The following is a 13,484-nucleotide window of genomic DNA, read 5'->3' as shown; positions in this document are numbered from 1 at the left end:
AATTGCTCGTCATTGTAAGACAGCTTCAAAAATGATGAGAAATTCCAAACATTGTCTATTTGTCTAACAAAGTTTGAGAGAAATTTAGATTTTTGACAGATTTTTGAAATAGTAAAATTTTTCTTTACTTACAATGGGCCATATTTTGATGGCTTATAAAAATGTAAATAGTTACAGATATAAATATAGTTACTATCGAGCACTGATAGGAAGTCATATATGGACTTTTATTTGGGTTCATGACCTTTGACCTTGAGTGACCTTGAAGGGTCATACTCAAGGTCACTAATGTCTACGTTCCAAAATTTCATTGTTTGAAGTGATTAATTTTCCTGCTTTTCACTTTCAAATTTCTTAGTAATTTTAATTCTGTTTTTTTTTTTTTTTTTTGGTCAGACTGAAGAAAGTAATAATGTCTTAGTTGTTTAAGGAAGTGATGATTCAGAAACTGACAGATTAACTGACGTTTATTTAGTTACTGACGGTTTGTTTTGTGAAACCTGCAGTATCTCCTTCCACCAGCAGAGGGCAGAGCGCCTTTACCTCGCAGGCTGCTGGGTAATGGAGTTTACCTCCAGACAGATGATGAGATGGGTGGGTTTGGAGGTGAGACAGCAGGACTAGGAGGAGGAGGGTGGGGGTCTGGGGAGGGGGTGAGGGTGGGGGGTTAGTCTGGGTTTTAAATGTCTGAAGTGCACAAGGACAGATAAGCCTGTTTCTTCTTCTTTCATTTTTTTTTTTTTTTAAGTCTCAGAACTTTCTCCGTCTGGGTCTGACAGATCATTCCATAATCTTTCATTTCAGCTCAGAAAATCTTTGAAAAACGGGGGAGAATCTCTTCTTCTTTAATCTCTTCTTGAATCCAGCAGCAGCAGAGTTTTGCTTTAGTTTGGATTAAATTGTGTGTGTGTGTGTGTGTGTGTGCGTGCATGTGTGTATGTATATATATATATATACTATATGTATGTGATTATATTTTGTAATAAATTCCATTTGGTTTTTACATTTGTTTGTGCTTTTAATGTGAAGCACTCTGTAACCTTTGTTCTGAAAAGTCCTACATAAATACATTGTCTTTCTTACTTTATATCTGACTGTATTACAGGAAACAGCCAATCAGATAGCTTCAAAACCTGTCACCGGGCAGATTACTCTTTACATTTTGGTCATTAACGTCCCACATAAATAAATTGTTACTTTAATACTTCATATTTGACTGTGTTACAGGACAAAACCAATAAAAGAGCTTCAAAATCTGTCACCGGGCAGATTTTTATGTAACTTTTGTTCTTAAAAGTTCCACATAAATAAATTGTTACTTTTCTTACTTTATATTTGACTATATTAAGGGAAGCAGCCAATCAGGGAGCTTCAAAATCTGTCGCTGGGCGGATCATGGCACAGTGAAGTTACACTTTAAACTCTAACATATGATTTAATTTTCTGAATATGATACAAACTCTGATGTCTGGGTGGAGTTATCTCACTGGCAACAGATGCTGAGGCTCATGGGTAATGTAGTGTTTCTGCTAAAAACTAAACTTTACTAAGATTTTACAGTGAGAAGATATATCTGAAGCTCCGCCCACCTCACTGTCATAAAGTCAGGTGATATGAGAGAAATAGAGAAGCCATCTTGGAGAAATCATGCAGACGAACCACCAAAGTTAAATACACAGAGAGCTCAGATTGTGTGTGTGTGTGTGTATATGTGTGTTTGTGTTTGTGTGTTAATCTTTAAAGACCCCGCCCTCTTCAGCATCATCATTCCTCGTCCAATAGAATCACGTGTTCTCCCCCTCTGCTGCTGCAGCTAGCTCCTCCCCTTCCTCTTCCACGCTCTCCACTATTGAATGGTGGAACTGGAGCTCCTCCCCCCTGCCGGCACGTGATAGGACGTCCATCCAGCGCCGCTGTAGCTCCTCCACCTCGGCACTGAAGTACAACGTCAGGTGACTTTGGGAGATCTTGAAGGCGTTACGTCGCTCCAGACGGTCACATGACTCCGGAAGGGAAACCTCGAAGCCAATCAGAGGGATGCTGCGCTGCGCCTTCACGTCCTAAAGGGGAAACAAAATGAACGCCATGTAAACTGACGACATAACATGACTGTCCGGAAAAGTAGGGTCCAGTTAGCAACGACACAAACGTCACACAAATACATGGAAATATTACATGTTGAACCTTTAAGAGTGATTTTCAAGCTTGGGGTCGGGACCCCACGTGGGGTCACCTGGAATTCAAATGGGGTCGCCTGAAATTTCCAGTAATTGATAAAAATTAAAACTTACTAATAAAAATTGACATTATATAGCCTGAATGTTGCCTAAAATTTATGTTTATTCGCAACATATTAAAGCAAACTATTACACAATCAAAAACAAATTAATTTTACCAAATAAAATGTCTCCGTTTTGAATGTCTGGGGTCGCGCAAAATTTCTAATAATTTATTGTAAAAAAATTAAAAATTAAAACTTACTAATAAAAATTTACATTATGTAGTCTAAATGTTGCCTAAAATTTATGTTTATTTGCAACATATTATAGCAAACCCATTACATGATCAAAAACAAATAACTTTTAGCAATAAAATGTCTCCGTTTTGAATGTCTGGGGTCGCCAGAAATTTCTAATAATTTATTTTAAAAAAATTAAAATTAAAACTTACTAATAAAAATTACATTATGTAGTCTAAATGTTGTCTAACTTATAGTTTAATTGTAACATAGTATAGCAAACTATTACATGATCAAAAACAAATTAATTTTAGCAAATAAAATGTCTATGTTTTGAATGTCTGGGGTCACCTGAAATTTGTGATGTTAAAATGGGGTCAGAGTCAAACAAAGGTTGGAAACCACTGCTTAAGAATATGGTTTACTCTCGTACAGGGCTGTCAAACTCATTTTAGTTCAGGGGCCACATTACCCCAGTATAATCTCAAATGGGCTCCAACCCCCCCCCCGCCCCGCCATAGCCATATTAATTTAAATTAATTCATATAAATTCAAACTGATAGTAATTGATACAAATACATTATTACAAATATTAAATTATTTACCCCATTGTTGGATTGTGCCTGCCTCCGCCGCTACCGCTGCTACAATACTACTAGCGAATTACATTATTGGTATTATATATACATTTTTTGTGTTGTTATTATCATTATTATTATTACAACAATTATTATTTTCCCCCTCAGTCCCCCCCCTTTCTCACTTTCATTCACCCTGAATATTTTTCAATATTTTTCAGTTTTCAACAATATGATTGTTCTTCTTAACGTAACTTTTTGAAAATGACCAAAGACTTTCCGACAAAATGTGTGTTGGATGATTTAATGTTAGTGACCATACTGAAAAGGGTAAAATAAAGCCTTTCCACTGGCTGTAGTTGGATGATAATTCACCAGGGGATAGAAAACACATATCTGGTCATATACAACAAGTTTTTAAGGAAAGCATTGATTTTGTTAAGAAGATAAAGGTCTCAGAACCTGGCGTAGCAAATATGATACAAGTGGTTTTATAGGGTTAAAACTCACTTTATCCTTATTATGCCACATACCATTCTTACAGTGTTGACATAGTGCAGGGGTGTTGAACTCATTTTAGTTCAGTTCCACATTCAGCCCAATTTGATCTCAAGTGGGCCGGACCATAAAATAATAACAGTGAAAAAAGTAAAATTATATTATGATCAGGTTTACATCTACAAAGTTTCCTTAAAAATCTAAATAAAATGAACAACTTGAATTGTCTTAAGAAAAACAAGTGCAATTTTAACAATATTAGGGCTCGGTTTATCAGTTCATCATTTACACATGTACATTACAACTTGCATTACAATAGTTAGTGAAAGGCAGAATATCTGTAAAATTGCATTTACTTTTCTTAAGACATTTCCATTTGTTCATATTTGTTCAGGTTATTCACATTTTTTTTATAAAAGTACAGTGTGGTAATGTAAACATTTCATGTAATTTTACTTTTTTACACCAAAAAAACAAAGAGAAAATGTGGGGTCGTCATTATTATAGGTTATTATGATAATATTTTACTGGTCTGACCCACTGGAAATCTAATTTGTCTATATGAGTGTGTATGTGGAACCTGAATTTTTTTGAGTTTTTTTGAGTATTTTGAGTTTTTCTGAGTTTTTGACAGCATTGATTGTTTAATATCTTCAGTGTATTTTTTGCCTTAAACAAATTCATCCTGCGGGCCAGACTGAACCCTTTAGCGGGCCGAATTTGGCCCCCAGGCCGCATGTTTGACACCTGTGACATAGTGGGTGATATTTTTACGTGTTGAAGGTAATTCTATTTAATTTAGAATCCTAGAACAGTCTAAACTGGCATGTAGCCGCTACTTAAACCAGTGTGAAAGCTGCAGATCTAACAGGTCTATGGTGATGTAATATGAAGCATCACTCCCATCTTTTGTATTCTGGAAAATTAATACACTCCAGCAGTCATCCAAGAATTATCTGATGCCCTAACAGTCAACTCTCACTGCAGTAACTTCTCTGAGGGTTGCCTGGCAACTGCCAACGGGCGATAAATAATTTGACACACATTTCACAGATGTAAACCTGGCGTTCATCCTGTCATCTGACTCTTAGTGAATGTATTTAAATGTGGGAGTGTTCCTTAAATTATGGGGTTTCGTACCTGTGGAGCTCCGTAGATGTAAAGCACCAGGGGTTCGTTCTCAGGGACCACGAACCAGGCCTTCTGCCAGCCCCGCCCCCCTCCTTTCTCCATGTGGTGAAGAAAACTACAAATCACACTGTTCTCTGCTGCCAGGGAGGCCTGTTTCTATGGTAACCACAGGAAACGAGACAGAAAGAGTGAGATTTCTGACAGAGTCGACCTTCTGCGGTCCGTCCTTCATATTTTCATAACATTTCACATAGTGTACAAGTGATACTGCCATAGTTCCTTAAATCCTCCTTAAATCTGAGATGCGACGTGACAGTGATGCGACACTAACCTCCAGGATAGAGCGCCTCCTCTGGGTGCTGCTGGTCAGAGCAGCAGGTGAAGGCGACACACCCACCAGTGTAGCGTAGCAGTCCACACACACACGGTTTGTTCGGTTGTTGTCGTACGAAAGCCGAGCGCGAAACTCGGAACATTTCCCACAAACCACCTGGTGAATCACAGATGACAGTTATTGTTCCATGTGTGTCAGTGTAAACATGTTAACCCTCTGAAGACTACCATCATAACAGGCATGTTGTTTTTGCACTAAAACTGTCAGAAAATGTTTTGGGTTTTTTTTGCCCGTTCTTCTGAACCTTTTTTCTTAATTTTCAATATGTGGGCACTGATTATCATTATTATATGTAATAAATCAGTATGTTAGAGTAAAAAATAAGAAATAAAAAAAATCACACAAACACACATTTATGAAAAACAACGGTAATGAAACTTATGAAAATGAAATGAAAATTATAGAAATAAACTTTCAACTATTTTTTTGTCAAGATTATTCTGTGTCCATGTTCCAGCTTCTTATTTTTTATTATTTCTAGTCATTTGGATCCTGTGTGATAATCTGTGTTCACTTTCTGTGTAGTTGTAGACACAGCCCCTCATTTCACTGACAAAAACATCCATCATCTGCTTCTCCTACAGACACTGCATCTCTTTCTGCCCTGGCTAGCTCTCTATACACACACACACACACTTATATAATATTATAAAGCTACATAATATACAGCAAAAATACAGATAATTGAAAAATTGAAAAAAGGCACTGAAAAAATAAACAAAAACAGTGGAACTCGACAAAAATCAAGCAAAACACACACTAGCAGAACACTCCAAAACAGCACTATCACTATTACATACAATTATTTACAACAACTCACCACAAAATACTGCTAAAACCTGGCTAAAAGGCTGATAAAATTAATACAAATCTTCCATCTCTCTCTCACCGACTGCACTCTACTGCTCTCTGATCCGCCCACTTCCACCCCTCCCCTTCAACCAGTGCAGGCCTCTACTCTAATGTGTTATAGACCAATAGAAAGAAATGAATCCCAGGTTTCAGATGACATTTGGATTTTGTCAATAGTGTAAATGGTTCAGGAGTTACTGGTTAGGAGTTAATGGTTCAGATCAGATCAGATCAGATCAGATCAGATGAGATCAGATCAGATAAGATAAGATAAGATAAGATAAGATAAGATAAGATAAGTTCTTGTGTGTGTTGAAAAGCATACGTACGTGTCCACAGGCTTTACAGTGGTGTCTTCTCTTAGTGATGGAGTTAAAGGGCTCCTGACATTTCATACACAGAGTGACCTCCTTCTCTCTGATGGGAGTGGGAGCTCGTTTCCCCAGTTCCACACAGCTCTGACAGTTCAGGGTAAGACAAGAACAGGAGTGTGTTACCGATGCATCCACGTGAATACAAACTCAAGTATCCATGTAAGTGTTCGGATATAAGCATCCCATCCACATTTCAGAAAGGTGGATAAACCTTTAGGGCAGGGGTGTCAAACTCATATTAGTTCAGGGGCCAAACACAGCCCAAAATGATCATTAAAATAATAACATAATAATATATAAATAATACCTATTCCAAAATTTGTATGTCTAACTTCTATGTTTTAGAGTGGAAAAAAGTAAAATTAGATTATCAAAATGATTACATCAACAAACTATCCTTAAAAAAATGTGAAAAACATGAACAACCATGAAAAAAATGAAACTTATTAAGAAAAAAAGTGCAATTTTTATCAATTTATGCCATTATTTGGCCTCAGCTTCTCATTTTCTCATGTTCATTACAACTTACAGATCACAGTGGATCTACAAATATACAAAAGATTTAATAACAGGCAGAATATTAGTGCAATTACACTTAATTCTCTTAAGACATTTCAGGTTGTTCATATTTGTTCAGGTTCACATTTTTTTGTAAAAGACTAGTCTGTAAATATAAACATTTTTGTGTAATTTTCCTTTTTTTACAATAAAAAAAAAGAGAAAAAATTGTGGTTTTCATTATTTATAGTTTATTACGATAGTATTTTACTGGTCTGACCCACTTAGATCGAACTGACCTAAAATTATTTGAACATCTTTGACTGTCAATGTCTTCAGTTTAATTTTTGTATTTCACTAATTCATCCCGCGTTTTAATGATTTTAATCATTTATCTTTTATCATGAATTTGTGTGCTTTCTACTTTCTTTTAATTATATATTTTTTAGTTTATTTTATTTTTACTTTTTTTTTTTACTTATCACTAAATTTAATGAGATTTTCACTCCATTTTCTTTTCAGATGTTGAACAACAGGGTAGTAGTGAAATTATAACAATTATTTGCATTTATATAACTTGAAACAGCGAAATGACATTATGTTTTGTGAGCAATATATACTGGGCATGGCCCTGAGAGGAATTATGGTCTAGAACACAGGTGTCAAACATGCGGCCCGGGGGCAAAATCTGTCCTGCCCAAGGGTCCAGTCTGGCCCCTTGGATGAATTTGTGAAATACAAAAATTACACTCAAGATACTAACAGTCAATCCTTTTACTTTAGGGACCATATAAAGCCCTACTTTAGTCTCAAGTGGGTCAGATCAGTAAAATACTATCATAAAAACCTACAAAAAATGACAATTCCAAATTTTTCCTTTTTGTTTTAGTGTAAAAAAAAGTGTAATTCGATGAAAATGTGTACATTTACGAACTAGCCTCTCACAAAAAATATGAAAAACTAGAAATGTCTTAAGAGAAGTAAGTGTAATTTTACTAATATTCTGCCATTTACTAAAATATTTTGTGTATTTGCAGATCCATTGTGATCTGTAAGTTGTAATGCACATGTACAAATGATACACAGAGGCAGAACAGAGTTAAAATTGCACTTATTTTTCTTAATAAATGTCAGTTTTTTCATGGTTGTTCATGTTATTCACATTTTTAAAAGGACAGTTTATAGATGTAAATGTCTCCATAATGTAATTTTACTTTATTCACTATAAAACATATTGAAATGTTTGGAGTTGGCATTACTTATATATTATTATGTTATTAACTTACTGGTCCGGCCCACTTCAGATCATATTGGGAGGACATGGCCCCTGAACTAAAATGAGTCTGACACCCCTGATCTAGAACAACAACACAGAAACTGGAATTATTGAGTTTGGTCTGTTTGTAGTAAAATAATCAAATATAGTTAATAGTTCAGACAGAAAAATCACAGTCAATTTATCATGCTTTACATAGAGAAAAGGAACAACAGATCAAGATAGTAAAAAATATAGAATTAAAAGTAGAATGCACATAAATTCATGATAAACTAGAAGCACTCGGAGAGCGCAGACCTCCGCCAAGGCTGATCAGTGGCCCCCCCCCGTGGGCCCCCCCACCCCCGATCACCACCAAAATGTAATCATTTCTTCCTTATCCCATTTCCAACAAACCCTGAAAATTTCATCCAAATCTGTCCATAACTTTTTGAGTTATGTTGCACACTAACGGACAGACAAACAAACAAACAAACAGACAAACAAACCCGGACAAAAACATAACCTCCTTGGCGGAGGTAAAAATAAATGATTAAAATGAGAAGCAGAATTTCAGAATTTCGTTTCCCCTATGAAGCATCACATACAGAACTGTTTCAGTCTGTAGTAAATAGGCTCAGTCTCAGTGGGAAACGCCACACAAACATTACTACATGGCCAAACATCAAAACCAAAGCAATGACTCTCATCCAAATCCACAACACGACGCTGGCATTTACTCGCACTTAGCCCACTACAAACCAGAGTGGCCTCATTTTCAACAGTCACATTAATTTAATGTTAGGTTAACATTTAGAGGAACGGTGTAAACATCAGATACGCCTGCACATCGAGCACACAGTAATCAGACAGGAAACTGGTGTTTATCGTGTTTACAGGGGGATTATATCATAGAACCAGGCTTAAGACAGATAGGGTGAACCCACGAAACCCCCCCCCCAGTCCTCTGCTAAATAATAAAATATGTCAATGTGGTCTATTCCTTCTTTATCACAATATTTAGTCTTTTGTATTTTGTTTTTTTCTTTTTCTTTAGAGCACAGGTGTCAAACATGCGGCCTGGGGGCCAAATCTGGCCCGCTAAAGGGTCCAGTCCGGCCCTTGGGATGAATTTGTGAAATGCAAAAATTACACTAAGATATGAACAATCCTTTTAGTTCAGGTTCCACATTCAGACCAGTTCAATCTCAAGTGGACAGGACCAGTCAAATACTATCATAATAACATAGAAATATTGACAACTCCAAATGTCTCTCTTTGTAAATGTAAATATTTTCATGTATTCACACTACAACAAAGTATAATTTTGCAAAAAAATGCAAATAACCTGAAATGTCTTTAAGAGAAGTAAGTACAATTTTAGCAACATTCTGCTTGTTACTAAATGTTTTGTGTATTTGTAGATCCACTGTGATCTGTAAGTTATAATGCACATGTGTAAATGATAAACTGAGGCAGAATATTGTTAAAATTACACTTTTTTTTTTCAGTTGGTTCATGTTATTCACATTGTTTGAAAGGATAGTTTGTAGATGTAAACCTTTTCATCATGTAAATTAACTTTTTTTGCTCTAAAACACAGAGAAAAGTTTGGAGTTGACATTATTTCTATATTATTATGTTATTATTTTACTGGTTCGGCCCATTTCAGATCAAATATAGCTGAATGTGGAACTGAACTAACATGAGTTTGACAGCCGTGCTTTAGAGGATCTGGGATCACTGGATGAGGGGAGGGCAAAGGCGGACATTATTGTCTCTGTTTTACAACCTGTGTCTTTGCGCTGGGAATTATACTTCATATTAAACAGGTGTAACTTTTCATCAGATAGAAGAGTAGTAGATACTGAATCTAATCAGTGTTGGGAATAACAGCGTTAAAAATATCAGTGTTACTAATGTCGTTATTGTTTTCCAGTAACAGGTAATCTAATTAATTACTATTAGAAACGTTACGACGCCGTTACCGTTACCGGCAGTGAAATGTGGAGCGTTACTCTGCACTGATATCTAACAGCTGTTATCCATCCTGGCTCGCTCAGCCAGGCACCAGACGTGTGACGTTCACAGATGAGTCGAGTCTTTTGAACGGCTCTTTTCAGGGAACGATAAGAACCGATTCGTTGTGAGCCGTTCGTTTTTCTATTCAAATCACCCACACTGCCTTCATGCTTCACCTGTGTGTCCATGAGTCTGAGTTGTCCACACCGCCTTCACCTGAGTGACTAATGACATGTCCAAGTATGAGCTGTCCGCAGCACAGCACATGCACCTGAACGCATCTATGTGCTCAGCTAATTTAGGGGAGGAGTTATCAGTGAGAGTCCGACTGACCGGACTGGAGACATTTACCGCTGGATCCAGGAAAAAGTGGAGATGTGGGATTAACTGGAGGAGCATCTTCTACCTATAAATGCAGATATGCACTTATGTGGTGGAAAAGCCGGGCCCTGGTGGACCCCAGCCGGGCCCTGGTGGACCCTGGTGGACCCCAGCCTCACCACAGTCATGGTACTCAGTACCTGTCTGCTGTTCTACTCTGGAACTGACCCGTGAAACATGCACAAAAATCAGTTTCCTTTTACATATTTGAAAGTTTTTTAAAAAGTAACACTGTTGAGCCGCATTATGTAATAAATTCCCATTATGTAATAAAAGTTCAAAATGTAATAATAAGAATGTCACGTCATCTTGTAATAAAGCCGCATTATGTAATAAACTGACACATTTTATGTTTATGTTTATGTTTACGCATTTGGCAGACGCTTTTTTCCAAAGCGACTTACAGGGGAAAACCAATTAAATCACTCAATCAATCAAATTTTATTTATATAGCGCCAGATCACAAAAAAGTTATCTCTTGACATTTTATATATAGAGTTGGTCAAAACCAGACTCTAAGTCAATTCTACAGAAACCCAACAGAATCCTCCAGGAGCAAACACTTGTGACTGGTGACAGTGGCGAGGAAAAACTTCCCTTTAACAGGCAGAAACCTGGAGCAGACCCAGACTCCTGGAGGATGGCCGTCTGCCTGGACCAGTTGGGGTTAAAGAGAGAGAGTAGAGATTTTTTTGTAATAAACTACATCAACGCATTATATAGTAAATTTTTTCACATTATGTAGTAAGTTATTACAATTTGAGAAATTTATTACAAAATGCAATTGACACATTTTTATTTAAAAAAAAAAATGTAATAACATGGTTCATTATGTAATAACAATCCAAATTAATATAATTTCAGAGCAATTTAGAAGAAATTAGTCACAGGAGCTCCAGGTAATGGAATCAGACCTTTAACCACATGGTTTAAAGATTAATTTAGCACATTACATTTTCCTGAAAATAAAAATGTGTCAAGTGCATTTTGTAATAAATTTCTCAAATTGTAATAACTTACAACATAATGCGAAAAAATTTACTATATAATGCATTGATGTAGTTTATTCCAAAATGCGTCAGTTTATTACATAATGCGGCTTTATTACAAGATGACGTGACATTCTTATTACATTTACATTTTGAACTTTTATTACATAATGCGGCTCAACAAACGCAATAATTACTTTCCCTGGTAACTAATTACATTTATGAAGGAGTAATTTCATTACTAATTCAATTATTTTTTTTGGAAAGTAACTAATAACTATAATTAATTACTTTTTTAAAGTAATTTGCCCAACTGGATCCAATCCACATTTTGCTCATTTGAGATCTTCAGATTACAGGAATATTCACATATTTACTACATATCGTACATTTTTAACAGGTTTTCTGATGGGGTAGAATCTTGGCTCAGCTCCTCATGTTTACTAGCCTAGCCAACACCCTGTTTCTATCGTCCTTACAGGGAAAAAGTCATTAAATTGGAGGGATAGGAGCTGCTTTAAAGTTAGCAGAAGGTTAATTCTCCAGGAAATGGAGGTCAGTCAGTGTGTGATGGAAGTAAATGTGTTTGTGTGTTACCGGGGAGTGTGGCGGTGTTGATTCGTCGTCTCGTAGCGAGCAGTTCAGGTGTCTGAAACTCTCCATGGTCTGTTCATGTCTCTGGATGGTCGCCTGGATGGCCTGAAGAACACACAGGTCATTAATGCACCGTATATAGAACCAAAGCATATGTTAACGACAGCAGTCAGATAAAATGTTTTTCTCAGACGTACATGTGAATATTTTCTTAAAGGAGTGATATTCTGCTTTTTTAAATGGATTCTTCATTTTCAAACGTTTCACTGTGGTCTAAATAAACTGTAAATGCTCTGCTTGGGTCTGAATTCTTCATTAATTCAACTTCAACTAAATCTCTCTTTAATCCATCTCCTCAGCAACAATTCTAATAGTCGGTTCCATCTCTACTTTAAATTATCGTCATTTTATTTCTGACCAATCAGCTGCTGTTGCCGTGGAGAAGCAACCAATCAGAGCACTTTAAATGCCACAGTGTTTCTTCTCTTTGTAAAAATGAAGCTAAAAGCAAAGACGTCAAACTCTGGTGCTTTTTGGACAACAGCCTTCAACTCAAAAAGACGGAGGCGTAAAAAAAAAAAAAAACAGTTTAACTAGTTGCCATTTCAAATTCTTAGAGATTAGAGGAAAAAAGTCTAAACTGCAGTGGCTTTTGACAACAGCTTTCATCCCCTGCAATATTCATAGTCAGGTGACACGTTTTTAATCTTATACACATTTTATTCTATTATTTTTTTTACCTTGTTTATATCCTTTATATGCTGTATATACAGTATTTTTCTTCTCTCTATGGTATGGAGTTGGCCTTTGTATATTTCAGTATTTTTCAATGTATAACTTCAAATTTTGTGTGACAACTTTCTTTTATTTACAGTTTTTTGCTTGCAATTTAACATTCTGCTGTTAAAGAGAACAGAGCGACTAACTGATTTTCATTGTTTCTGTAACAGTGACAATAAAGATTCTATTCTATTTTATTTTATTTTACTAAATTTCATTCTGTTCTATTCAATTCTATTCTACTCTATTCTATTGTATACTGTTCTTTTCTTTTCTATCCTATGCTTTTCTATTCTATTCTATTCTATTGTATACTATTCTTTTCTTTTCTATTCTACTCTATTCTATTGTATACTATTATTTTTTCTATTGTATTCTATTGTATTCTTTTCTATTCTATTTTATTCTATTCTATTCTATTCTATTCTATTCTTCTCTATTCTATTCTATTCTATTCTACTCTACTCTATTCTATTGTATACTATTCTATTCTATTCTATTCTATTCTTCTCTATTCTATTCTACACTATTATTTTCTATTCTATTCTATTCTATTCTATTCTATTCTACTCTACTCTATTCTATTGTGTACTATTATTTTCTATTCTATTCTATTCTATTCTATTCTATTCTATTCTATTCTACTCTATTGTATTGTATTGTATTCTAATCTATTCTAT

General features: G+C 35.6%; 1 protein-coding gene across 1 annotated transcript in view; it reads right to left on the bottom strand.

Moving 5' to 3' along the window:
* Positions 1 to 327: 327 nt before the first annotated feature.
* LOC115423040 (FYVE, RhoGEF and PH domain-containing protein 1-like) overlaps positions 328 to 13,484 on the bottom strand; it is a 62,854-nt gene continuing 49,697 nt past the window's right edge. Inside the window, 5 exon segments of the mRNA XM_030139740.1 lie at positions 328 to 2,060; positions 4,675 to 4,821; positions 4,997 to 5,155; positions 6,241 to 6,369; positions 12,028 to 12,129. Of these exon segments, the coding sequence (XP_029995600.1) occupies positions 1,785 to 2,060; positions 4,675 to 4,821; positions 4,997 to 5,155; positions 6,241 to 6,369; positions 12,028 to 12,129 (813 nt within the window). The 3' untranslated portion in view covers positions 328 to 1,784.

Source organism: Sphaeramia orbicularis, chromosome 7, assembly GCF_902148855.1.
Source record: "Sphaeramia orbicularis chromosome 7, fSphaOr1.1, whole genome shotgun sequence".
NCBI lineage: Eukaryota > Metazoa > Chordata > Actinopteri > Kurtiformes > Apogonidae > Sphaeramia > Sphaeramia orbicularis.
Note: the sequence above shows the minus strand (reverse complement) of the source record. Positions and strands in the feature narration are given on the sequence as shown.